General features: G+C 40.1%; 3 protein-coding genes across 8 annotated transcripts in view; 2 read left to right on the forward strand and 1 right to left on the reverse strand.

The window, feature by feature from the left end:
- Positions 1–6086: 6086 nt before the first annotated feature.
- The window catches only part of LOC105381054, a 79791-nt gene continuing 59468 nt past the window's right edge, over positions 6087–26409 (reverse strand). Inside the window, exons 7-19 of one of the 2 annotated variants that reach the window (XM_048621775.1) lie at positions 14038–14160; positions 12731–12874; positions 12168–12272; positions 11626–11858; positions 11053–11269; positions 10883–10953; positions 10294–10782; positions 9937–10187; positions 9692–9858; positions 9274–9376; positions 8367–8996; positions 8065–8183; positions 6087–6237 (exon numbers count right to left, since the gene is read on the reverse strand). In XM_048621775.1, the coding sequence (XP_048477732.1) occupies positions 6104–6237; positions 8065–8183; positions 8367–8996; positions 9274–9376; positions 9692–9858; positions 9937–10187; positions 10294–10782; positions 10883–10953; positions 11053–11269; positions 11626–11858; positions 12168–12272; positions 12731–12874; positions 14038–14160 (2786 nt within the window). In that variant the 3' untranslated portion in view covers positions 6087–6103. Of the gene's footprint in view, positions 6238–8064; positions 8184–8353; positions 8997–9273; positions 9377–9691; positions 9859–9936; positions 10188–10293; positions 10783–10882; positions 10954–11052; positions 11270–11625; positions 11859–12167; positions 12273–12730; positions 12875–14037; positions 14161–26409 lie in introns of those variants that run through there. The other variant, XM_048621774.1, reaches the window with a different exon arrangement.
- LOC105381012 lies at positions 14249–17327 on the forward strand. Of its 4 annotated transcripts, none has more exons than XM_038119882.2 (7): positions 14249–14653; positions 14887–15053; positions 15315–15342; positions 15428–15475; positions 15586–16014; positions 16139–16313; positions 16605–17327. In XM_038119882.2, the coding sequence occupies exons 1-5, from the start codon at positions 14396–14398 to the stop codon at positions 15991–15993; spliced, it is 909 nt and encodes a 302-aa protein (XP_037975810.2). In that variant the 5' UTR covers positions 14249–14395; the 3' UTR covers positions 15994–16014; positions 16139–16313; positions 16605–17327. The 4 variants fall into 4 exon arrangements, with proteins under 4 accessions (XP_037975810.2, XP_048477735.1, XP_037975809.2 ...); XM_048621778.1 differs by having other exon boundaries at positions 14250–14653; positions 15586–16002; positions 16139–16405; XM_038119881.2 differs by having other exon boundaries at positions 14250–14653; positions 15586–16002; positions 16440–17327.
- LOC119694146 lies at positions 22227–26373 on the forward strand. 2 transcript variants are annotated; one of them, XM_038119884.2, is made up of 6 exons: positions 22227–22478; positions 22859–22932; positions 23015–23109; positions 25441–25519; positions 25671–25727; positions 25926–26373. In XM_038119884.2, the coding sequence occupies exons 1-6, from the start codon at positions 22463–22465 to the stop codon at positions 26253–26255; spliced, it is 651 nt and encodes a 216-aa protein (XP_037975812.2). In that variant the 5' UTR covers positions 22227–22462; the 3' UTR covers positions 26256–26373. The 2 variants fall into 2 exon arrangements, 1 of the variants encoding a protein (XP_037975812.2); XR_007266386.1 differs by having other exon boundaries at positions 22228–22478; positions 23001–23109.

Genomic DNA, 26409 nt, shown 5'->3' on the forward strand with positions numbered 1-26409 from the left:
TTATTCTAGCTATGGCTTTGAAAATTAAAATACGTTAAATTGAAATAGTTTTCTATGTTATTCTGTATATAAAATGAATGTACATATTCTATTTACTGAAATAAGGGACATAAGACATAGGCATCTGAAATCTCAGTCAGGTAAAATTGGCTTAAACGACATTAACATTTTAATTAAATACAAGTAAAAACAATTTAAACACCAAGGAGATTTAACCATCACACCAGGATAATGTTTTATAATAATTTATGTTACTTTAAACATTCCATAAGAATGAATTAACCGCCAGACTAAGGCAATTTATATCTAAGATGAATGACTTAAAGAATAAATGAACTTATAATTGGACCTCAGAACTCGAGAACGGTTGAACCGATTTTGGTCTAGAAACATTTGTGGAAGTCCAGGGAAGGTATAAAAGGTAAGAAGGGTAGGGTAGGGTAGGGTAGGGTAGGGTAGGGTAGGGTAGGGTAGGGTAGGGTAGGGTAGGGTAGGGTAGGGTAGGGTAGGGTAGGGTAGGGTAGGGTAGGGTAGGATAGGGTAGGGTAGGGTAAGAAGCGGTACCTGCGGGCCAGCTAGATTGAAAACCGCGAAATCACTTTGAGATTGAGATCCAAGTGATCAGCAGGTTTACTTATTCATTAATTAATAATCATAATCCAACCGACATTTCTTCGTCCGTCTCTATGCCACCATTCTGTCACCGCCTTTGTCCACCTTCCGTCCTGCCTTCGAGCCAAGTTTCCTGCCGACTCCCATTTCAGTTCCGTGACCTGCATACCGACGACGAAAACTTTTGTCTTTTGGTGATTTACCACGCTGGGAATACGGTCTGTAAGCGAAATTCTTAACATGGATCGCTCCATAGCTCTCTGTGCAACTCTGATTCGGTGCACAGTTTCCTTGGTCAGCGTCCATGTATCGGCACCGTTTGTTAGTGTGGGCAAGACACATAAGCAATTATCAATCCATAAGCAGCGTCGCTCGCTTTAAACTATCTGTCAGATTCATACAAAATACGCTAGATTTGATAAGCAAGCGCCACCACCACCACTAAAACTTAGCCATTGTTAATGGCTAAGTTTTAGTGGTGGTAACCCCAAAGGACTATCACAATGTGAGTTGGGTCTCACCCGACAGCCGGACCGAGAACCAAATCGACCGACGATTAGTCGAAAATGGAGACACTTCTGGATGTTAGGAATAAGAGGGTTGCTGATGTCAATAGTGATCACCACTTAGTCGATGGAAAAATGTGCTTGAAGATAGCGGGAGTTTAGGAGCAGGCCACAAGATCTGCCAAAGGTGTCGTGTAAATAAGCTGCAGGACCCACAAGTTAGAAGAAAACTTAGTATCCAGATCGGCAACAACTGGCATCAAAGACGTGTTGTTAAAAATTTGCGAAGAAATAATAAGGCACAAGGAACACTTAAAGAATGAATGGATGTCTAAAGAAACATGGGATATGATCAACCATCAAGGAAGACTTAACGTCGAACTAGACGACCATTCTAAAGAAGCACTTGCGTACGAGTATTTTCTTTGTGAACTTAATATCAAACGAAATTTATAAAAGGACAAACGCTGCTAGGGGTAACCCTATATCCAGCGATGGTCTCATCGGCTGCCATAGGAAACATGAAGGATCTATACAAAGCATCTTGAAGAACATTGCAACAAAACCCAGGATATCTCCTTGTTACTATGAAAGATTGACTTTCAAGATGGTATGGCCACATTGCCGAAGTTTTTAATGATCCTAACCACCACCTGGGGAGTTGGATGCAGATGCAAATATACCAGGAGCATCTTGTATCTTGATGCATAATCGTAATCATTATGATTAATAAAATCGGCAGGTCTTACAGGCTAGTCAGAGGCCTTCGGGTGGCTTGAAAACGTCTGACAGTTGGGTAGCCCACTTACCCGAAAACTCTCTCAGCACAAGATTGCTTGTGTTGGGGCCCAATAACCCGCGCTAGGCCAACGTGGTAGACTAGGCCTAAACCATTCCTTCATTGGAAGGAGACCCGTGCCCCAGGAGTGGGGACGTAATGGTTCGTGATGAGATTTATGACTATCCTGCATCTTGACAGAAATTTAAATATCCAACCCCCGAATAAGACGAATTGATACGGACCATACGATCCCTGAAGAGTGGCAAAGTACCAGGGAACGATGGATTTCCTACGGTGGCATAAAAAGCAGGATAGATGGAATATACCAGATATTGCACTCTTCAGCGATGGAGGATGATGAAGTGAAGTTAGAGAAAAGTTAATTTAATTCATGTCCAACTTTTTCCTATAAGGTTTGCTTTTCGTTGAAATACTTTATTCTGAAAATTATGGGATACAAACAGGTCGTGGTACTCGTGGTCACTGGTCTTCTATTTCGTATAATTACCTAACAATTATCAAAATCGGTTAAGTTGATCCAGAGATTTGCGCTTGGGAACACATTTTCGGTTAGATTTTTATATAGATAAGAAATCCTGTTTCTGACTAGATTTCGATATAAATTATTTATGAATAAGTTTATTTATGATATATAATTATTATTTTGTATAAAAAGTAATGTCATGTTAATGCAATACAAATATTTTACATTAAGAACCATATTGTCATAGAAAAAATATTTTATAAAAAATAAATATTTGGTTGGATCCTTTTAGAGAAACGTTAAAATTCCCTACTTGCATAGAAATAGCAATTTAGGCGAAAGGATCCAAGTGCATATTTATAACTCAATAAATATTAATTATAGCAACACTTTTATTTAGAACCTGTGTAAAGAGTAATATAATAGATATCATAATTTAATGTAGTTATCGGTGATATAATCAAAAAATATTTACAGTTTTATACTGGCGAATGAATCTGAGTTTGTACCTACGTAATTACGCTGCGCACGCGGCGCCAACTGTCGCATAGACGCACGTCCTCTCCCAATGAACGTCCCGGCGGGGTGCTGAAGCGACACCTTTCCAACCGGTCCTATTTATATTATTGGCGTTTTCACACAATATCCTTCTGGATATAACAGCTTAAACACCATAGACCGCTTCATTGCGATTCTTTTGAATTGTTTTATATCACTTATATCAATTATCTACAAATCGCAAAAAGCTGCTTAAGTGCCAATTGTACCACTAAACAGATTTAGGTAAAGTTGTATTAACCGCCAAACGCCGCGAGTAAGGCTGACTGGTAAAATGGTTTAAGTGCCAGTATGGCTTCAAATTACAAAATTGTAAAATGTATTAAGTGATTTTATGTTATTTTTGACCAGAAGGCATTTTGTTTTATATCAATTACGCAATCAGGTAGGTCGCTTAAGTAACTAATGATACAAATTCACATTAGTTCAAAATGAATTAAGTCACAATGTTTTACTGTTTTAGTGAGGGTACAATGTTTTATATAACTTTAGTTTTGATCAAGTATGTTTGAACATACAAATGACTAAAAAAGTGGCTCTTAATACAAGAAAAAAGTATTAAGATTTCCAAAATCACCGTTGTCTTAAGCGCCAAAAAGTGCTCAGATCGAAACGAGACCCGCACCATTCGAAAGAGAAAAATCAGGCGATTCCAACGGTATATATAACTCATATTCGCCAAAAGTGGCGGATAATACATTTTGCCTTTCCACCGTCGTTATGTACCTCTACTTGTAATTATTATTAAGTTTTAGTTGATGTTCTTTATTTTTTCAAATAACTTAGTGACTGGAGCTACTATTGTAGCAGTAATTTTGCTAAACACTTATAATACATAAGAATAAATGCACTAACACAGTACCTATTCAATTTAACTATTCATTCCGATGACTTATCTCCTCCGATCTGTTATTAATAGTTGTATTTTTCAATAGACGTTTTATTATGAAATGTATCAGTTTTATGGATGTACTTACAATTTTCGTCAACGGGAGTTTATAGTTTATATTAATATTATAACTAATATTCTCTACCGAGTGTCTTGAATAGATACCTAAGTATAATTATAATTTTGTCGATAAAATGTTTAGTTTCGGTGTCGATGATATAGTGTTGGGCTTACTTTGTGATCGAGATCCGACCACTGAAAGTACCTACTTACTTACTGTTGCCTGTTCCTCGACATAAACCCTGTTTATCTTCATCACTTACTAGGTAATTAGGTATCAACTTTAATATCTAAAGGTATTAGCTGAAAAGATAATTAATACAAGTGTTTCAAAATATTGATAATAAGTGCAGGCAGTGTGACGATGTCAACCACAAAGTGAGGCCAACAGAAGAAGTTTGGTAAGAAGTTGTTGTGTAAACTAAATTAATGTTAAATTAAAATTTATCAGTGTGGTGGCTCAAGGTTGTTTGTAAGATTACTGCCTCCTGCGAGTGGCATATGCTCTCATGGTAGTCGCTTCCGAATATGGTTTCACATTATACGATAGTAAACACGAATCATAGTTTCCAAACCTGCTATATCGCAATCAGGTAATTAGCCCAGTATCCGTCTCCGCATGGGATGCAATCGGTGTTTTACATATGTTGTTAGAAAAAGTGTAGGTACAGCAAGCTAAAATATGGTGGCTCAGGGACAAATTTTGTGTTGCTCTTTTTAATTTTTTTAACAAATTTTACCACTGGTTTGATAATGATATTACGCAGCATTAGCCGACTCTAAAATACCGCTGTTCAAAAATACCGTCATTCTATCTCTACGGAAAATGGTAGCAATGGAGGCATTGATTCGTGTCATATCACGCTTGTAGCCAACTGTATACTTACCGCGCCTATAGAGTGCCTTGAAAGATATTTTCATTTCATGCTTGCAAAATAAAGAGACATAAATCTCTTCTGAGTACAGTCTTATGTTAAACAGGGAGGTTACTTACTCTTTAAATCGACGAACGAATGAACGAGAATTTTCATGCAATTGGCAGGCTTTTACAAAGAGATAGAGTGGTTGTTTCGTTCGTCGGTTTAAGGAGTGACCCCCAGGATTGTCAAGCGTGTTGCGTAGTGTATCACATAAATACAATGCAGGAGGCACCAAGCCACGGGCCGCGGCCCCTGTTAAATAAAAAATATTAGTTTAGGACTTATGCTGGAATATTTTAGCGTCAAAGCCTTACACTTTAAAATACAAACACACACAGTATGTAACTGTTTACCCAAAACATTCTGAAAAACACCTACAAGTAAATAGGTACTTGAAATATTTGAGTACATACTATAGTTATGTAGCGAAGCTTTGATAATTCGATGAAAAAACAGGCCTAGGTGTTAAAATGTTCCAGTTTATAATTTATTGTAAGGACACTAAAATGTGTGTGTGTGAACATGGGGGTATATTTTAGGTGTTCAGTTTTTGACTGTTTTCGTTGAAAAAAGAGAGCTAAAAACTAGGGATATTGAATATAACACTAAATTTAATAATGACCTCATGTTCTCACAAGCACAGTTAAGTATATAAATTGAATCTACCTCAACCAAATTACCCATTAATGTTGTTAATAAGTGTTCTTTTGAGTCTTAGTACATATTAATATTGATTAATATTAGTTTTCCATTAGGTGATCCCTTGAATATTGTCCTTTTTGATATGGTAACTATTGTTACCAGTCATATTGAATGTGGTGAAGAGTGAGTCGCGTCGGCATGGCAACATTGAGAAGGAATAAATTTTAAATAAAGTACTAACTTGTTTTGTTTATCTACCCACTCCCTTAGTAATAGTGACGTGCTCTGTCATACGAAACAAAATCATAAAAACACCAAACTACCGTACCATGACCCGATGTTAGCAGAAAATTCCTAACTACTTAATATAATGAGCGCAGATAATGAAACGTAATGAAAATGGCGACCGAAGTCAAGCCATCTCACTCTATTCTGTCTAACACGGGAATGAAAACTCAGTGGCACTGGAGACAATAGAAGAGGGACAGAAGATAGAAAAAGACTTCAATGTTTTGCTACTTTAACAGTCCTACCTACTCCAAGTTCCAACTCGTGTATGTATAACGGTCGCCATTTTCAAAATGCTTCTTTATCGACGTGCGAGGGGTAAAATACAAAATAAAACATGACCAACTGCCACAGAACCGATCACTATTTATTGTCAGTCCTCGTGGTGAGTTGCACGAGGAGGCTCTGCCGGCACAGCCGCGAGACCGCGCCGCCGTCGCGCCGCCGCAGACGCGCCGCCAGACGAGCCAGGCTGAAGCGGGGGCGGCGGCGACCACCTGCGGAGGTGAAGAGTGGAGTTAGGGTGCTGGTAGTGAAGTAGAGATTCAGGCTCTACTGAGACGAGGGAACAAGAGAGTAGATGATACCTAACTCATTTTTTAAAAAATGTCACAAATGACAATGGGCAGATTGGGACCACCCTCCAATAGCATTAAGACTAACATCGTTGGATAGGTCTTGTCAATAGGAATAACTTTTGCTATGACAGCTTTGTTGTCACAGTTGTCCGTTCAGAGATATTTGACTCATAAGTTCCGATACTCGTCAGTTCATCTTACTGCTATTGGAGGCTGGACCACCCTCCAATAGCATTAAGACTATCATCGTTGGATAGGTCTTGTCAATAGAAATAACTTTTGCTTTGACAGCTTTCTTGTCATAGTTGTCCGTTCAGAGATATTTGTCTTTTAAGTTCCGATACTCGTCAGTTCATCTTACTGCTATTGGAGGCTGGACCACCCTCCAATAGCAGTAAGACTAACATCGTTGGATAGGTCTTATCAATAGGAATAACTTTTGCTTTGACAGCTTTGTTGTCACAGTTGTCCATTCAGAGATATTTGACTTATAAGTTCCGATACTCGTCAGTTCATCTTACTGCTATTGGAGGCTGGACCACCCTCCAATAGCATTAAGACTATCATCGTTGGATAGGTCTTGTCAATAGAAATAACTTTTGCTTTGACAGCTTTCTTGTCACAGTTGTCCGTTCAGAGATATTTGACTTTTAAGTTCCGATACTCGTCAGTTCATCTTACTGCTATTGGAGGCTGGACCACCCTCCAATAGCAGTAAGACTAACATCGTTGGATAGGTCTTGTCAATAGGAATAACTTTTGCTTTGACAGCTTTGTTGTCACAGTTGTCCGTTCAGAGATATTTGACTTATAAGTTCCGATACTCGTCAGTTCATCTTACTGCTATTGGAGGCTGGACCACCCTCCAATAGCAGTAAGACTAATGTCGTTGGATAGGTCTGGTCAATAGGAATAACTTTTGCTTTGACAGCTTTGTTGTCACAGTTGTCCGTCCAGAGATATTTGACTTATAAGTTCCGATACTCGTCAGTTCATCTTACTGTCAACAAAGCTGTCAAAGCAAAAGTTATTCCTATTGACAAGACCTATCCAACGATGTTAGTCTTACTGCTATTGGAGGGTGGTCCAGCCTCCAATAGCAGTAAGATGAACTGACGAGTATCGGAACTTATAAGTCAAATATCTCTGGACGGACAACTGTGACAACAAAGCTGTTAAAGCAAAAGTTATTCCTATTGACAAGACCTATCCAACGATGTTAGTCTTACTGCTATTGGAGGGTGGTCCAGCCTCCAATAGCAGTAAGATGAACTGACGAGTATCGGAACTTATAAGTCAAATATCTCTAGACGGACAACTGTGACAACAAAGCTGTCAAAGCAAAAGTTATTCCTATTGACAAGACCTATCCAACGATGTTAGTCTTATTGCTATTGGAGGGTGGTCCCAGCTCCCATATATTTTTGCCCATCCTCTTTTTGTGACAAAATGAGTTAGGTATACCAAACGATTTAAAATCGAATAAAGTCTAAAGTGGAAAATCATTCTAAGCCTCAAAAAAAATTGTGTTTTGAACTAATTTTATTGTCCTCCAAGACGATGAAATTAGACAGTTATAAGGTACAGAAGGTAGTCTTCTTGGGGTGTCGGGGACGAACCTAACCTAGCATTTTCCCGCGGGAAGAGTAAGTACCTACGTCTATAAGGAAGGTACGCCTATAATTTATTTCACCCTGAAATGCTCGTCAGTGGCTGTAAGCGCCAAACAATATTAAGGGTCCTCACCTTCAGCCAGTCTCTCCCAGGCTTCCCTCTCCACGTTGACCATGCCGGTGGAGGCGGACCGGCTGAGTGAAGATTCCTCCACGCCGCGCGGCGCGCTGTGCTCACTCACGCGGCTTGATCTGGACGTAGACCGAGGATTGAGAGAATGACGTAGTAAAACAAAGGGAACTACGTAATGCCCTGATATCCATGTATGGTTTAGTGTGTAACAACTTCAATAATTGAGAAACTAACTATGTCTTAGGAATGATTAAATACGAGAAATAAAATTGATTAAATGTGCATAAGCTTCTGAAAATTACCTGTCTCCAGGCCTCAAATCACTGGCGGAGCTGGTCCCTTCTCGTCTCATTGGAGCTGGTGATGCCAGGAACCGCTCCCGGGCGGCCCGGATCCTCGCGGCCCGCTCGGACGCGCGCGCCGTGGCCTCCGAGTCACCTGATGACACCGTCGCCGTCGACTCCGCCACCGAAACCGACCGCTCATACGTGTCGCAAGGATGGAACGAAGCCACAGTCATTTCGGAAATACTGGTCTTCCTAACATTAGTTATAGACTGTGTAGTTGTCGGGAAGTGATGCGAGGTCTCAGACCGGCTGAGCGGAAATGGATGGTTAGTTTCCGAAGATTGTTTCAATGTAGATTGAGAGTCGGAGAATGATGCGAAAACCGGCAAGTTTCTGGTCAAATCAGGTACTATGGTGTCCGTGCTGGCTCTGCTTCTTATGGCTTCTTCGGTATCTTTGGTTTCCTCTTGTTTATCCTTGTTCAGTTCTGGATGTAACGCGTTAGCACTATGAGATTTTAGCACTCCGTCTATGCAGGCTGGTGGCGGTGGGGTGAGGGGCTTGTCTACGAAGGCGTGATCACGGGGGGACAGCTGACAGGCACTTGCCGACTTCTGGACTTCTCTTTCAAGGAAGGGGTTATTTCTGTGGAAAATAATACCTGATGACTATTTACCCGAAATGTATATCATTTGTAATTTTGTATCTATTGAACCAATAATGAAATGGGTGATGTCACGAAATCTTCATTGGGTTTTACTGTTATCATTTTATATCTGCAGTTTCGATATGTGTTTCTGTTTATGGCAACCTTAATCAGAAACGGCTGAAAATACTGGACAAAGCCATAGACTGAAACCGGTTTTCTCGCAACTCGCAACTACTACCGGTGACTTATCTAACAGAATATAACTCTGCTCACCTGATGTTAACCCCGACGGGCATGTCGGGCGGGCGGCGGCGCTCAGCGGCGGGGGAGCGCCACGCGGGCGACGACGCGCCGCTGCCGCTGCCTGACGTGTGCCCTGCGAGAGAGGTGTCATGTAATAATGTACCTACGATGATTTACAGATGTGTTGTGTCCAGGGTGCTTTTGATTGGTATCAATATCAGTCGGCTTATTACTGATTCACCTCGTTAGTATGGGATGGAATGTCTGAATAGAGCTTACGTGGCGCTTATTCTGAACTAAGTATCTCAAATTGAATATAATTACTCAAAAACACAAACTTTCAGTTCACTTAGGTCCTATCCCAGGGTGCATTCTAATTTATGAGACATTAAAACTGGCCCAATTAATTATAGTTATTTTTCTGAGACTGGTTTGGCTAATGTCTTACCTTCTTCATTCATCTTCATATTGTACTTCTGTATCATAATTCTAATGGACGGTGCAGTTTCCTTGGGCTGCGGCTTCCTCTGTGATGATGGTGACAGTGGTAGCGGCGGCCTGGTCTTCTTCCTCTGCTCTTCGCCTTCGTGGAGGTCACCAGAACTTTTAGATCTACTGAATATAATTAAAGAATAAAATTTAATTAAAGATTTTGTATGAAACATTAAAAAAAGTGTCTCCAGAAATACCAACCTGGCATTTGCTTCTTCCCGTTTTTTGTTATTCTTATTATCCATTTTCTTTTTGGTGCCGTTGCTTCGGTTCTGTGTGCTATGATCCGAGGGTTTGACTTCAGCTAAATCAGCCACATCCACAGGTATGACGGCTCTGGGCACTGACTCCCCACTTCTAACGACGGGAGAAAATATTTTACGCGTAGTCTTGACGATGACTTCAGGAGAACCTTCTCTTACGTCTGGAGCCTTAAGTTTTAGAACAAACACCTGAAAGTATTCAAATAAATAATGTAACACAAATGAAACTCTAATATGTGTATATAACTTATAGGATAGGTGTTTATTACTCTACTTAGCATGTAATACTACTCACTTCTTCTTCAGAATCTGTATGTAATGATGCTGGTGGAGTTCTAGGTCTTTCAGATGGTTTTCTTGGTTTTTTCCGTCGCCTCGGTATTTCAACCGTGACTGTATCAACGTCTACTTCTGTATCACTCTCAGATGGCTTCGATTGTTCTCTTTCTAGCCTTGCTCTTGATTTAGATTTTTTTTTACCATTTGTTTTGTCTCCGTCTTTTCTTTTACTTTCATCTTTGTTTGAGTCTTCTACACTATCTTGTTTTTTTATTGTTTCAGTTGGTTGTCTGTCTCTCGTTCGTTCCTCGGAAGCTCTGCTCGTGGATGGCACTTCATCATCAACTCTTGGAGCTCTTTCTGTACATTCAACTACTTCATCATTTTTATATCTGGAGCTTGCTCTTTCTATTTCTTCAATAGTTTTTCTAATAAACTTGGCGTCATCTTCTATACTTGTTTGTCGGTGGATTTTTCGCTTCGAGTTATTTTTGTCTACCTTGGACTGTAAAAGGTATATTGGTTAAAGTTTTAATAAAATAAAGAAAAGGTACTTAAGTGTGTTTCATGGAGTGTGCAATGTAAATATGACAATTTATCGTTACCTGATCACGAGCTTTGCTTTTACTACTGGCTTTGTCTTCAATCTTTATTTCCCGGTCACCAGAAACCACCACTGTAATAGTTAAATGAAAATCATGAATTTATTGAAAACTGTTACTTCTGTAAATAGACGTTGAAGTTGTATATATAAGTATAATCTGAATGCTCTCACCAGCCCCACTAGCCTGCAATACAGCCGTGCCGGTGACCGCGGCGCTGGTCTCGCACAGCCACGTGGCTTCAGCCGCTCCGTACGTATACACTGGCGTCTGTGGCTGGTGCCGCGGGGTGACGGCCAGTAGTGGAGCAGCAGTGCACACCTCCTCCGCTTCTACTTCCACCAGCAGCGCCGAGCGGGAGGGCGAGCCGGTCGGGTCCAGCTCGCATAGCTGGTGATGAAAAATTGGTTACTCGACAAAGAAGGTATAATGCTAGTGTGGAAGGTTATTACAGTATAGTGGCCCTTCGTTTGCATTTCACTACCTGTTGTGCAAGTGCAAACACCACGCTTATGGGCCAGTACTGAACGACGATGTATGTACGGTCATCCGCATAAGTAGCTAGGTATACACTTTTGTTCCTTGTCAAACTAGCTACAAAACAAACTGACATTGTTTTAATAGGCAGTTAGTGAGTTTGACAAGGTACAAAAGTGTACCTACAGCTACTTATGCAGCTGACTGTACTTAGTAACATAATGTTATAGAGATTTCCTGTCTTGTAGGTTTTGCTTCTCTTCTCTCACCTGCCCATCCCCATCAAACAACAAATCAATATCATCAGCATCATTGACACTCAGACTGGAGGCGTGTCGCCGCAGCGGTCCGGCCGCGGCCACGCTGCCCGCCGACTGCGCGCGCGCCAGCGCCGGCGGCTGCGCCCGGGCCGCCCGGAGTAGGGCCGACGTGGACGCCTCCGGCGCGATGCCGCGAGACTTCTCCCACTCGTGCAGCTTGCGCGTGAAGTGACGGGATATGCCTGGACGAAGGAAGAGAAGGTTTAAAAGGCTGATGGTAGAGTGTTGTGCATCTTGGATCTTGCCTTTTTTCTGAACATAGCAACTACACTACTACAACTAGCACACGATTGTAGCATACTGATGATGATCACGGTAGTGGAAGAGGAATACCTAACTTATATAGTTTGGCTCACATTAGACTTTTTTTTCATATGAGCGTTTCTGAATACCATAGTGAATTAGCTAATCTTCTTGCCTGGTAGGTATTCCTATTCCCCATACCATGTTACCTAAAAAGTTTAAGAGACACAGCTTTATTTCATGTATACCTTGAAACTTGAACAACCCGGTGGAGGTCTGCACGAGCACCTCGTCCGGGCGCGGGTCCTCGCGCGCCGGCGCCGCGCCCGCCTCCTTCATGCGCTTCCACTCGTCTGCAGCAGGGGGATATAAGCTTAATTAACACTTCTACATGAAAATACGAGGGGAATCCAGTGAATTGAGGTACAAATTTATATTATAAGTAATGGGATAAGTCACGCATGTACTTAGCCAAAGTATGTAACAAATGGATAAACATGGTGTGTAGTGGCGCCAGAATCTGGCTCAGATGAGGAAACTAAACCTGAGGATGTTGGGTTTCTGTGACACAGACTGTACTTCCATTAAACGGGGCGCATTTAAGACGTGACATACATTTTGCATCGCGCTCACTCATATCGCGCAGCCTCAAGAGCGAGCGCGACGGAGAACATCGTCGTGGTGTCACGTCTTAAATGCGCCCCGTACTAGCCCTTCAGGTGGTCTTAAGTATTATCTACCAGTCATACTACAGGAGGTTAGGGAGCAGAAAGTATGGGAATATCACTTGGACGGTAGCCATTATACTGACCCCACTTCTTGAGGAAGTCATCACTGAGGTCCTGCCGCGCCGGCATGGGGGGCGGCTGCCGCGCGCCGCGCCGCGCCTGCCACGCCGCCAGCTTCTTGCGGAAGTCGGCCGACAGCTGCTCCTCCGTGGCCACGGGACGGGATGCTGCGGAGGAGACGGACTAAGTCACATCTTGACCAATAGTGGCTGCACATGGTGCGTTAATGATGAACCAATGATAAGAGGGGATTCGGAGGAGATTCGTAATAGACGAATAGCGACAGAGCTGCTACTAGCGTAGTATACTAACTACTAGCACATGCGAGAAGATAGACAGGGTCGCTGTCGTCGGATACGACGAGGAGGCCATCATCATCATCATCATACTAAGTCTATGGAGCTGCATATCGACGCGCGGATGACGCACGTCTAAGCTAGTTGGACAGCCGGTAGTGGTTTGTTGGTTTGTTGAGGAAGCCCAAGGGCATAGCTTAGAGGGAGCTCTTTGGGAAAGGACAAAATCTGGATGATAATAATGAAAAAATAAAAACCGGCCAAGTGCGAGTCGGGCTCGCGCACAAAGGGTTCCGTAGCAGCAAATATAATTTACAGTTAAATCAACCTATCTCAAAAACTATAAGAGATACTTTGATCAAACCAAAAATCGTTGAAAGAGTTAATTAGCATGCATCACCTCTATTTTTTTTAGAATTTTATACCCCGTAGTTATAAAAATAGAGGGGGGGGGACATACTTTTTACGACTTTGAGAGCTGATATCTCAAAAACCGTTCACTTTAAGAAAAATGTTTTTTAAAAAACTTTATATCATTTTAAAAGACCTTTCCATTGATACCCCACACGGGTATGTACATCGAAAAAAAAAACTTCATCCCTCAGTTACATGTATGGGGGGCCCCACCCCCAATTCTTTTTTTTACTATTTAGTGTCATATTTTTGTAGCGGTTCATACAACACATATTCCCATCAAATTTCATCACTGTAGTACTTATAGTTTCCGAGTAAATCGGCTGTGACAGACGGACAGACGGACAGACGGACATGACGAAACTATAAGGGTTCCGTTTTTGCCATTTTGGCTACGGAACCCTAAAAAGGGAATAAGTATCTGATCAAAGAGTAGAATTTAACACTAGCGCACATTAATTATATTTATATTTAATATTTATCTATCTATGTATTTGTGTAGATATATCAGCTGTCCGATACCCATAACACAGGCTCTGCCTAGCTTGGGGTCGGATGGCCGTGTGTGAGATGTCCCCACATATTATATTATTATTATATTAAATTTAAAAAAGACTTACAATAGAGCTTTCCTTGTCTATCAGAGAACTCTCTTCTGAGCCTCGACTGCAGCGCGGCGTAGTCCCGCGCGATCTCCTCCTTGAACCCGCTCGCCTCGCAGCCGCTGCTCAGACCCTCGGTCTCTGAAACAAGATCAAAACAGGCTGTTAGGACCAATCACCTTTGCATAGAACCAAAAACAGAAAAGTTGTGATTACATTTTTCGTAGCAGAACTGTCATCAATGTCACAATATAAAATGGATTTTACAGCAGCATAACATAAATAACAAAATGAGTTTCAAAATTTCAGTTATCCATCCCGCTTAACCTCCTAACCTAGTATATCTTGAACCATGATCCAGCGCGACGGGTGAACTATGAGTACTCACAGTGGTCAATGCATTTCAGCTAGAGCTATTTCGGAGATTTTGGACAAGATTCAGAAGGAGGCGTGTACCACGGGGTGCGGGGCGCAGTCCCCCCCCCGGATGTCACCCCACAGCTCCCCAGGGGACTCCGGGCCCGCCTCGCCCCCCTGTGAGCTTGACTCCAAATGCGACTATGGCGGGCCGCTCGCCTCTCTCAACCACCTCGTCTATTTGAGCATCGTCGTTGGCATCGTGATCGTGTTATTTGTGAGTTTACATAATATACATTACGGTGGTACATGAGATGACTGCTTTGAACCATGCCGTGTGAAGATATGACCCTCTGTCTTACCAGTCAATCTACTTAACTAATTTCGCAGACAATATGACCCATTTATCTTTACCATGACATCTTTATGCCCCTAGCACGTTACATTTCAAAAAATGAAACTTCACAAAACCAGTATCTCTTTAACCTAACTCATGACTGCATCTACCAGGTGTTCTTCCACGAGCACATCAAGCGCGTGGGGCGCGGCGTGCGCGACGCGTGCCTGGGCTCGTGCCGCCAGCACTGCCTGCCGCCCGGCGCCGACGGCACGCAGCGACCCGCCGCCGACTGTGCGTGCGCCGCCTGCCCCTGCTACCACGTGCTCAGGATCAAGAGGTAGGTCTGACTCTTATGAGATTATTTGATGTCAAACTGACTAAATCACTGAATGATACAGCGATTACGATCACGCGGGACAGGATGTGGCATAGGCCATCATTTCTGGAGATTGTTTTTAGCTATGATGGGCCAGGAGATCTCCATTTATGAACAATCTTCACTGAAACCTGTAGAATTGCATTGAAGAAGGTAGGTTTAGGTTTGAAGGTAGGATAATGGTGACTGCAAATCAAAATTGATTTATTTTTCTATTTTCAGATTATTTGGAAGTGTTCCTGCGATACAGGTATCAGATGAATCTGCTAGGAGCTTGATAGTAAAAAAATTATAAACTTAAAAATATGTCTTCTCATAAATTGTGTTTCTTTCAGGTATCGACAAGTGGAGCACAGTCACCAGCACCAGGAGTCAAAAGTCAGGTAAATACCTATACATAAACATAGTGTTTTAGAGACTTGCACCAATATTTTTATCTTGTTTATTTACAACTTGTACATTATTTAATTAAAAGCACTGCATTACATTTTAGTACCATGCAAAATGTCAAGATTCTACAGCAAAAGGTCAGACTGGTCCCTGCAATGTAGATGCCGATAAGAAAAAAGATGATCAAAACCCAAAAACGGATCAGAAAAAAACAGAATCAACAGATCAGAAGGCACCTTTAAAAATAAAAGAAGGTCCACCGACAGATACGAAGAAAGGTGCCCCGTGTATTGCAACTGATTGCAAATTAGATAAACCAAAAACTCCAGATAAGACTCCTGGAGTATCTCCTTCACCTTCAACTAAAGATACTAAACCCAAGCCTGAAATACTTTGTAAAAAAGATAACAAAGATGAAATTCCTCAGAAACAGGAGGGGGCTTGCGAGTCTTGTGCCAAGAAAGGTGAAATTTGCATAAAATCTTGTCCGCACAGTAAACAAAATAAATGATTACTTAAGGTACGTCCAACGGTAAGATTTAATTTAATGAATATTTAGTAAAAGTGTTCAGATAGAAAATAGGCTTAGGAATAAAGTTATTAAAGTAACTACCTACATTTGAATATAAATTATAATAATAATTTTATTGTTTTAGTTATTCAAGTACCTACTCATGCTACGCTAAGATTATGATATTATTGAGTCACCAACTTGGTGACCAATATACGGAAAACTGGAACAAGATCAGTTTGAAAGCCTCGAAGAAGATGAAGATGATGGATCAGAAGAAGAAATCTCCACACAGACAGAAACAGATTCAAATGCTGGAGGTTAATATTTTTTTGTAACTGATGAAAAAATTAGCAAGATTAATGTAATTTTGAAGTTATTTATGATAAGTGGGGTATTTGAAAGCAATAAGGTATGTAGAAATCACGATTTTTACTTTTTTGTAGGACTTCCCGAAAACCGAATAACATCTCAAGAACCAATAGTTCTTGAAGATGTGCCTTCCCCGGATTCCGTCGCATCACTTGCAAAGTCCGAAGGCTTTAGTCCTGTAGACTCAAACACATCCAGCAATAAACTATCTAATCAACTAATTAATAAAACCTTCACAGATTCACTTTCTCCCAAATCTTTCAAAGATAATGTACAAGAAAAAGAAAAAGACCAAGAAAATAAAGTAAATACCAGTCCGTCATCATCTTATTCATCTTCGCATAAAAAACCAACTGTTTTTCAACGTAAGGTAACTAAGTCGGACAAATTTTTCATACCATCACCTCAAACATCATCCAATGATTTAAAAAATAATAAAACTGAGTCGAAAAGCCCTCCAGAAGTACTGAAAAGAGTGTCTGATAAGAAAAGCAATCTCTCTTCACAAAATGCACCAGGAAAAATCCTAGATAAGGACAAGTCAGATGAAGATAATAAGAAAATTTCAACAAATACTAAAGAACAGATAAATGGGCCGGGCGTTGGTGTGAAATCATCATTTATTCCTGTAAAGATAAAAGATGTGCCTGCACAAGGAACTGATGAGTCTTCATCTGAAAGCCGACCTTCGACGACCTCTACTGATGATGAAAGAGAAACTAAAAGTATTTTACCGCCAAGTACCGATGAGAAAGACACTAAACCAGTAACAGTAAGAAGCGCCTGCGCAACGTGCATAAATAAAGGAGAAGCTTGTGTGAAAGCGTGTCCCAATAGGTAACGTCAGATTAACTATATTGATAGAACTTAATTGATACCTAATTATATTGGATTTGCAGATCCTTAACCACTAGTACCTACAAACTATTGACAATAATATATGATTTTCAAGAATAAAAATGTTTTTGTGTTTGTTCTCAATTTTGTCCACGCCAATAAGTTAACATGTAAGCAAGTATATAATATACTCCATGTTTAGGACAGAAAGTTTGTAGTTGGTCTGAGACAGAAAGTGATAGTGATTACTATAAACATGCTATAAACTTATCGTTTGCTCAGTGGCTGGTCGTAAATGCTTCTCTTCAGCATACACACATGTATAGATGATGTATACAGCAACAAAAAATGCAGCCAGGCAACATTAGGAAAGACATAGAAGTTATAACTTTTTTACAGTGCGACAAACTTATCTGTTCCGGTGACAGCGAACTAAATTGATCCATATCTCATTGTTTACTAATGAATTAAATATTGATATAGATTAGATGGGTTTATTGAAACCACAAGAGCGAATTACCACTACAAGCAAACTTAAAATCTTATAAAATGAAGAAATATTACACATTTACGTGAGCTGTCACCGGAATAGATAAGTTTGTGGCACTGTAGTTTGCTGTTTTTCGTATTATTTGGTCAAGGTACTAGTTTTGTAAAATACAGAAATAGTAATAGGTACTTTTAACCCTAAATAAATGAACAATAAACAAACAATATACAGGGTGGCCCAAAGAGTGACGTCTAAAGGAAAATGTTAGATTCCTTAGGTCAAGGGGTAGCCAAATCACCCCCATGTATGTTCAGCAATTTTTAGTAGTTTAGGAGTTATGATTTTTTTTCCTAATTTTCTACGAAAATCGACCTCAGTGGATTAATTATGTTTTATAATTTTTTTGGATAACTTTTTTAAAGTATTTTTTATTTTTGCGTCATCCTCTTAAGTTGTTCTTTTAACCATAAAAGTTTCAGCTTCCTAGCTGTAATGTAAGTTAGTTATTTTTATATCGAAAGTTCAAATTATATCATCGAGCTAGACTGCTCTGAATTTTCAACTTGAAATTAAAAATTGAACTAGATATTCTCATGGTCCCTTATTAATTTTAAAAACTCCGCAAGGTTCCAAAATTACATAAAAATAAAAATAAACTATTGCTCAATGGGGTATTATTTGGAGAAAAAAGCCTTCAAAGGTACCTGGGTGGAAATTACCTAATTAGTAAATTGTTTCAGAAAGTTGAAATATTCCTGTTATATCATTACTAAGGACTAATAAAGATAGAAAATGTATCAAATTAAAGGGAAAATAAAATTATTTACTTTTTTTAAAATTTAAGTTACATTTTTAATGTAAATTCTTAGTAAAATGTTTTAGTGTGAGTAATAAGATTTATGAGATAATTTTATTATTCTTCTTCTTATCGTGTCGACGACAAACGAACAAAGTCGCTAAATAATACATGCCCAGAACTGGGCCACTGATACTGCACCGCTGGTAGCGGTCATGAGCTCTTCCCGCGTACAGGTGTAGGGACACGCGGGGCATGAAGTGAGGTGCACCATAGTTTGTGGCGCTTCACACAAGCAGTTCAGATTTTGTGCATCCGTGAATCCCCACCTAGCCATATTGTCCTTACTACGACCGACTTGTGTTCGAAGTCGGTTTAAAGACTTCCAGGTCTCCCAAGGCAATTTATGTCCAGGTGGGAGGTTCTCTGACGGCTGCACAAATGGGGTTGGAAGGGACACTTTTTGACGCCAGAGAGCACACCTCGCTTGCGCTTGGCTAGTGTTCAGTGGGTCAACACATTTCATAAAGCTGCGTCGGCTTGGCAGTCTTTGACAAGCCGATTTTGAATGTAGGTTGTGTATTGCTGTGGGAGGTCACCATTTTCAAAATTTATCGTGAGTAAATGTGTAAAATAATTATTTGAGTTTATTTACTTAGTATTAATAATACAATTATCTCATAAATCTTACAACTCAGACTTAAACATTTTACTAAGAATTTACATTCAAAAATGTAATTTAAATAAAAAAAGAGTAAATAGTTTTATTTTCCCTTTAATTTGATACTTTTTCTAACTGAATTAGTCCTTAGTAATGACATAACAGGAATCTTTCAACTTTCTGAAACAATTTACTAATTTGGTAATTTCCACCCAAGTACCTTTGAAGGCTGTTTTCTGCAAATAATACCCCATTAAGCAATAGTTTATTTTTATTTTTATTTTATTTTGGAACCTTGCGGAGTTTTTAAAAATAATAAGGGACCATGAGAATATCTATTTCAATTTTTAATTTCAAGTTGAAAATTCAGAGCAGTCTAGCTCGATGATATAATTTGAACTTTCGACATAAAAATAACTAACTTACATTACAACTAGGAAGCTGAAACTTTTATGGTTAAAAGAACAACTTAAGAGGATGACGCAAAAATAAAAAATACTTTAAAAAAGTTATCCAAAAAAATTATAAAACATAATTAATCCACTGAGGTCGATTTCCGTAGAAAAATTGGAAAAAAAATCATAACTCCTAAACTACTAAAAATTGCTGAACATACATGGGGGTGATTTGGCTACCCCTTGACCTAAGGAATCTAACATTTTCCTTTGGACGTCACTCTTTGGGCCACCCTGTATATGTTGCTCCATAAATATAAGTTCAAGTTTAAGCTCATTTATTTTCAGGAATACATTGACTGTATTACGGGCTGAAGGGGACTTTTATTAAATAACGCTCTACAATTTTGTATTTGCTGCTTTTTGTTTATTCGTAGGTTTGGGATGTTCATAATAGTTTTAAATCAGAACCCGAACTCAGATTTATGGAGAATAGTAAAAAGTTTAAAAATGCAGTCCAATACCATTCCCCCCCTTAAACGCGGAGATGGTACTTTCACAAAAACTCCTAAGGAGCAGTCGGAAGAACTTGCCTCCTCCTTTTCTCAAAATATGAGTTTAACTCACAACTGGTCTAGTGAAGCAGAGAATGAGGTAACCTCGTCTATCACAGCTTTAAAAGGCAGTGAGGATCGCGAGGCGCTCACTACCCCAGTACGCCCGCAAGAGGTAGTTAAATCGATTCGCAAACTCAAATTGAGAAAAGCTCCAGGTTACGATGATATTAATAACTCCGCTATAAAAAATCTACCCCAAAAAGCGATTGTCCTCGTCACCAAAATATTTAATTCATGCTTAGCGTTAAATTACTTTCCTTTAAGTTGGAAAACTGCGAAGATGATTGCGATTAAAAAGCCAGGCAAGGAAGACTCATCTCCCTCGGGATATCGCCCTATCAGCCTTCTTCCAACTCTAGGAAAGCTGTTTGAAGAAATTATTTACTGCCGCCTCCTCAAAGCAACCAAAAACCATCTGATTGAGGAACAATTTGGCTTCCGTAGTTGCCACTCGACAACCCAACAGCTGGCACGCGTTGCGGAACATGCTTCTCATCAACTTAACCTAAACCAGTCGACTGGAATGTTTCTTCTAGACGTAGAAAAGGCCTTCGATACTGTTTGGCACCAAGGGCTTATTCACAAGTTAATAAAACTCCGGGTTCCATTTCCACTTGTAAATCTAATCCAGTCGTATCTTAATAAGAGAAGTTTCTTTGTTTATGTTAATGGCACTCAGTCGGAACTTCATTCCATCCCTGCCGGAGTCCCCCAAGGGTCCATTCTCGGGCCGTACCTCTTCCTCATTTTTCTAAATGACATGCCTAAGCAGCCCCGCACTAACTTGGCATGTTTTGCCGACGACACAGCATGCTTTACATCATCGGATGACGTTGACCTCATCATTGATAGACTGCAACTTTCAATAGACCTCATCTATAATTTCTTTACTATCTGGAAATTGAAACTGAACGAAGCAAAAACTGAAGCAATCCTTTTTACTAGACGGCGAGAGCTTCCATGTCGTAGTCTTAAAATAAATGCCCATCCCATTGAATGGAAAAAAACGGTCAAGTACTTAGGGGTAGTGCTTGACCATAAACTCAACTGGACCCATCATGTAGCCCACATACGAACTAAAGGTATCAAAGCACTCAATGCCCTTAGCCCAGTGCTTAATAGAAAATGTCCTCTCAGTTCCACCACGAAACTAAATATTTACACGACTTTGATTAGACCCACAATATCCTACGCTTGCCCTGTATGGAGCAGTACCTGTCAGTCCAACCATAAAAAATTACAAGTTGTACAAAACAAAGCCCTTAAGATAGCATACAATTGTCCGTATCGTACAAATTTAAAACAATTACACAAAATAATTAAGTTTCCCTCTTTACTCGAGTATATTCTAAAATTAACACGTAACTTTTACTTATTTAAAAATCCTAACCACTTCAACACTTTAATCGCTGCAATTGGTTTAAGCCGATTACATAATTTGAGTTATGCCGACAGGTATAAAACTTACAAGTTACCCCATCACTACGTGCTTAGCGATGACGCTTGAGTCACCGCGCGACCGTCTTGCTGCCCGCTGCGAATATCGCCCTTATGTTCAAGCGCACAGTGCGCGGCCGGCACATTCGCCCGAGCCGGGCGTGATTTGTGAATTTACCCACAATATTTTTACATTATGTACCGAGCTAGCATGATTAAAACTGAACTTTTATGTTAATGTTATAAACATTATTGTTAGGTACCTAATTAAAGATTTCGTTCTTATTAGGTGTTAACTGTCACAATACTTATGTTGTTAATATACACTACACTAAAGTGTGTATCTGTAGATGAAAACATCAAACTCACCTTATACTTAACGTATTAGAAAAAATATATATATTTATGTTATTTAATTAGTTGTTTATGCAATATTGTTTATATAGGCATTGTCTTGTCTGAAAAAACATTCCGCTTAAAGTAGTTTCTTCTAGGATAAAAACTAACACTAGAAAGTAAGCAAGCTGTGTAACTAACATTATGTGCAAATAAAGACCTTTTCAAATCAATCAATCAATAGTTTTAAATGTGAAAAAAAACCACAACGTTTTCTTTGCTCACAGAGTACTTTGTCTTTGCTTTGGTAAAAAAATAAATATAAAATTCACAAAAATATTTATATGTTTGGTAAAAAAATTAAATGAAATTTTCTGTAAATTAAGAAAGAATTTAACTGAAAATACACACACAATGCCTCGGTGGATACCGAAAAGCATTAGCTTTTCCGTAATCGTGATGTATTTCACTTCAGATGTTTTAGGATAAACCACCACCATCTTCCACCATACCACTTACTATACTACTATGCCAAACCTCACAGGTACTGATTTTGTAAAGTATTGTTTAGTTCACATACCTAGTTCTTAACAATGCTGCCCGGCAAAGATTTTCCATTGATTTTTCTCCCTATTAAAGTCGAATACTTCCGACTTGTCTTGTGGGAATAATTCAAAATGTTATGCTCGTGCAGTTTTGTATTAATAAAGATTGTGGACACCAAGCATCATCTTTAATTATTGTTACCCATTAGCTCCACCATGTGATGTATTTATTGTAATAAGTAAACAAATTACTTACTAAATAACTCAGTTAAGCTCAACTGTAAGGACGTGCAAATCAAACACCAGTTGATGTACGAATGATCGTTTATTACGCTTATCTACAGTACACAACTTAAGTTATTCCTTCATAACTTTGCAGCCCATTTCCGCCAGAATCAAATCTATGTCGCCTTGAAGTTCACGTTCTTTTTATCGTTTTTGAGCTTCATAATAGTAAGTACTCTTTGCAGTATATTTTCTGTTACAGTCAGAATGAACTTACTCAATAAAGTTGTCACAAGTTGTTGTTTTACAGCTGGTGGCTGTGTCTCAAGTTGGATCGGCCAAGTACATAGATCCAGATGTTAAAAAACGAGGACATTTCAGTTGCGTTATTGAATTCATTCTCAAGTGAGTACACCATGCAGGGGCGTATTTAAAGATTGCGCGCCCTGGGCTCCTGTAGTTTTCCGCCCCATCAAGGAATGAAAGAAAACAAAAAGAGCAGTCAGTGTACCTATAGCAGATAGTACCTATCGACCTACATATATATAAGAACATTGTGGTTATAGATTTGCATAAATAATGATATCTTCTGAAAAAAAAAAGATTTTTCTGGATAGACGAGTACATTTTAGATTTAGAACGTTTAGAAATAAACTTTGGCGAGTGAGTAAGGCAATTTTTTTTCTTTAGATTTCCTTAAAAAATACGGAGGCGGAAAAAAATTGACAATTCCACCGGTTCAAAAATGAACAAAGGCCGGCTGCATACTTAAAAAATCCAGCACTGCTCGTTACCAAAATACCTCGGAGTGACCCTGGATAGATCCCTCACGTACAAAACCCACTGCCAAAACACCAAGAAGAAAGTCAGCTCCCGAAACAAATTTCTGCGACGGCTTTCTTCTACCAGCGGGGGCGCCTCTCCGCAAGTTCTACGAACAAGTAGCCTAGCACTCTGCTTCTCAGCCGAATTTGCCTGCCCTATATGGGCAAGATTCTCATACCTCAGTCTTCAACCAGTGCGTCCTGCCAGTGATGACGTATGGTGCAGAGACGTGGACACTGACGGTAGGACTGGTCCACCGATTTAAAGTCGCTCAGCGTGCTATGGAGGGAGCTATGCTTGGGGTTTCTCTGATGCATCGTATCAGAAATGAGGTTATCCGTCAGAGGACTAAGGTTACCGACATAGCTGTCAAAATATTCAAGCTGAAGTGGTAGTGGGCTGGTCATATCTGCCGAAGAACCGATAGCCGTTGGGGTAGACGAGTTCTCGAGTGGAGACCACGAACAGCGTGGGACGCCCTCCTGTCCGCTGGACTGACGACCTTAGTCGGGTAGAGCCGGTAGTGGTTGGATGAGGAAGGCCGAGGACCGAGTGTTGTGGCGCTCCTTGAGAGAGGTCTATGTCCAGCAGTGGATGATTATTGGCTAATGATGATATGGGCAAGGTCCGCGCATGCTAGAGAAGTAGATTTTGCTCTTAACGACACAGTTCGTATAGTAACGGGATGCCTCAAACCGACACCGCTCTACAAGGAACACTCTCTGGCTGGGATAGCACCCCCTAGCATACGGCGAAAAGTGGCATGTTCTGTTGAGAAAGGCAAACAAGAATGCGACTCCAGACATACACTTTACTCACATACTGCCGCACCTTCCCGCCTTAAGAGCCGCAAAGTGTTTCTAAATAGTGAGGAATCCTTAACGGATGAAAACCCACAAAACGCAAGGCTAAGGCTCTGGTAGGAAAAGCAGCCCCAGGATCCTTTCCTACCTCTTGAGGAAAAACTTGCTCCCGGTATCAGTCTTCCCTGGAACATTTGGAAGACTCTAAATCGGTTGCGAGCAGAAGTAGGCTGCTGCAAGGACAATCTTTGCAAGTGGGGCTATACCGTTGGTACCAACCTACCTATGCGACTGTGGTACCGCCCCCCTGACTATGGAGCATGTACTCTCCTGCCCCCTGTGCCCTTCCACCTGCACTCGGGAAGACTTACTCCAGGCCAACCAGAATGCTATCAAAGTTGCTTCTTTTTGGTCTGGACGAATTCAAAAATTCGCATGTTCACTGACACGAAAGAAGAAGAAGTGTGTACCTACCGACCTACATCTGTATAGGAACATTGTGGTGATAGATTTGCATACATAATGCTATATTCCGAAGAAAAAAATAGATTTTTCTGGATAGACGAGTACATTTTAGAACGTTTAGAAATAAACTTGTGCAGGGCGGGTGACTGAATTAGGCAATAAAAAAACTTTAGATTTCCTTCAAGAAAATACCTACCAAGGCGGAAAAAAATTAGACTATTCCACCGGTTCAGAAAAGAACGAAGGCGGCTTTCATACTTTAAATCATATTTCTTAAGACATGAAATCAACATTTGGAAAGATGGCTCTGGGCCATTCTAGGCTTACGTCCTAAAATATTGTACTGTACTTTTTTAATACTCCAACCTAAAGTCCAAGGGCGGCCTGCCGGCCGCCCCTGGGCCGCCCTTCGCCGTCTGCCGCCCCGGGCTGTAGCCCTTTTAGCCCTAGGGTAAATACGCCCCTGACACCATGTCATTAAAGTCCTTTCAGTTTTTTTAGATAGATATTAGGTATACACTTTGTTTGTACTTACACAAAAAAATAAATAAGAAGAAATATAGTTAGAAGTTAATGCTTGGTTTTTTTATTTCTATTGGTATTAGGTAAGTAGGTACATAAAAATGTTCATGATTGATTTCAGATTTTTGTGTGAACTTATCGACGGCACAGCGGCGGTCCTACATTCCACTATCGATGCTCTGGAGTACATCAAGTTGAGTGTAAGTGACGTCACTAGCTTAATATATTTTGTAGGTAATTTTTTTCTGGGGCGAAGAAACCTGAAACCCTACATAGGTAGTGCTGTCACTCTTCAGAGGGGTACTTGTTAGGTCTCTACAACCGTTCATTAATATTATTACCTTGTTTCAGTTGATGCATCAGTATTGCGATTATGCACAAGATGGTGTTAACGTCTTTGCGGTGCAGGTACATTTTCATATTTTCCCCATAATTTGTATATTTTTAGTCTAAAACTATCTAGTGAAATGTAGAGTAGTTTGTAAAATTGACGTTCATCAGACAATTTGTATTTGTATTTAAACTAGAATAAAAAAAATTGACTTCGACTTTAACTTTAATGTAAAAGGAAAACTTTAAAGTACTAAATCTACGATACCATTTCAGGAATATTCGAATGTGTCGGTGAAATTATCAAAGGAGATACTAGGAATGAATGAGGAGTGCGGCTTGTTCTACAAACTCTCGTTTGAAAACTCTCATACACCTTCGTCCACGTCGGAGCCCCCCGCCCCCGCCGCCCCCGACACCCCCACTACCCCTGAAACCCCTACTGGCCCCGACCCCCTTACTACCCCTGGCACCGCTGCTGGCGCCAGCACCCCCAGCACCCCTGTTTACCCCGACACCTCTGGCACTCCTGGTGACAGCATGGTCAGTCTGCTAGAGCCTGTAGACAGTCACTACAGCGACGTAGTTTACCATCGCAGGGTGTGACACAACGTGTACGTTCTTCAAAATAAATAGTTAAATTTGAAAGCTATTCTGTAATATGAAATGGTTATTAAATAAAGTACTTTTAGAAAATAAATACAAATAGCTATTATCGTTTTCATTTTAAACCCTTTTTTTTAATAGTAGAAAAGTCTCC

The sequence above is a fragment of the Plutella xylostella genome, chromosome 6, assembly GCF_932276165.1.
Source record: "Plutella xylostella chromosome 6, ilPluXylo3.1, whole genome shotgun sequence".
NCBI classification, from domain to species: Eukaryota; Metazoa; Arthropoda; class Insecta; order Lepidoptera; family Plutellidae; genus Plutella; species Plutella xylostella.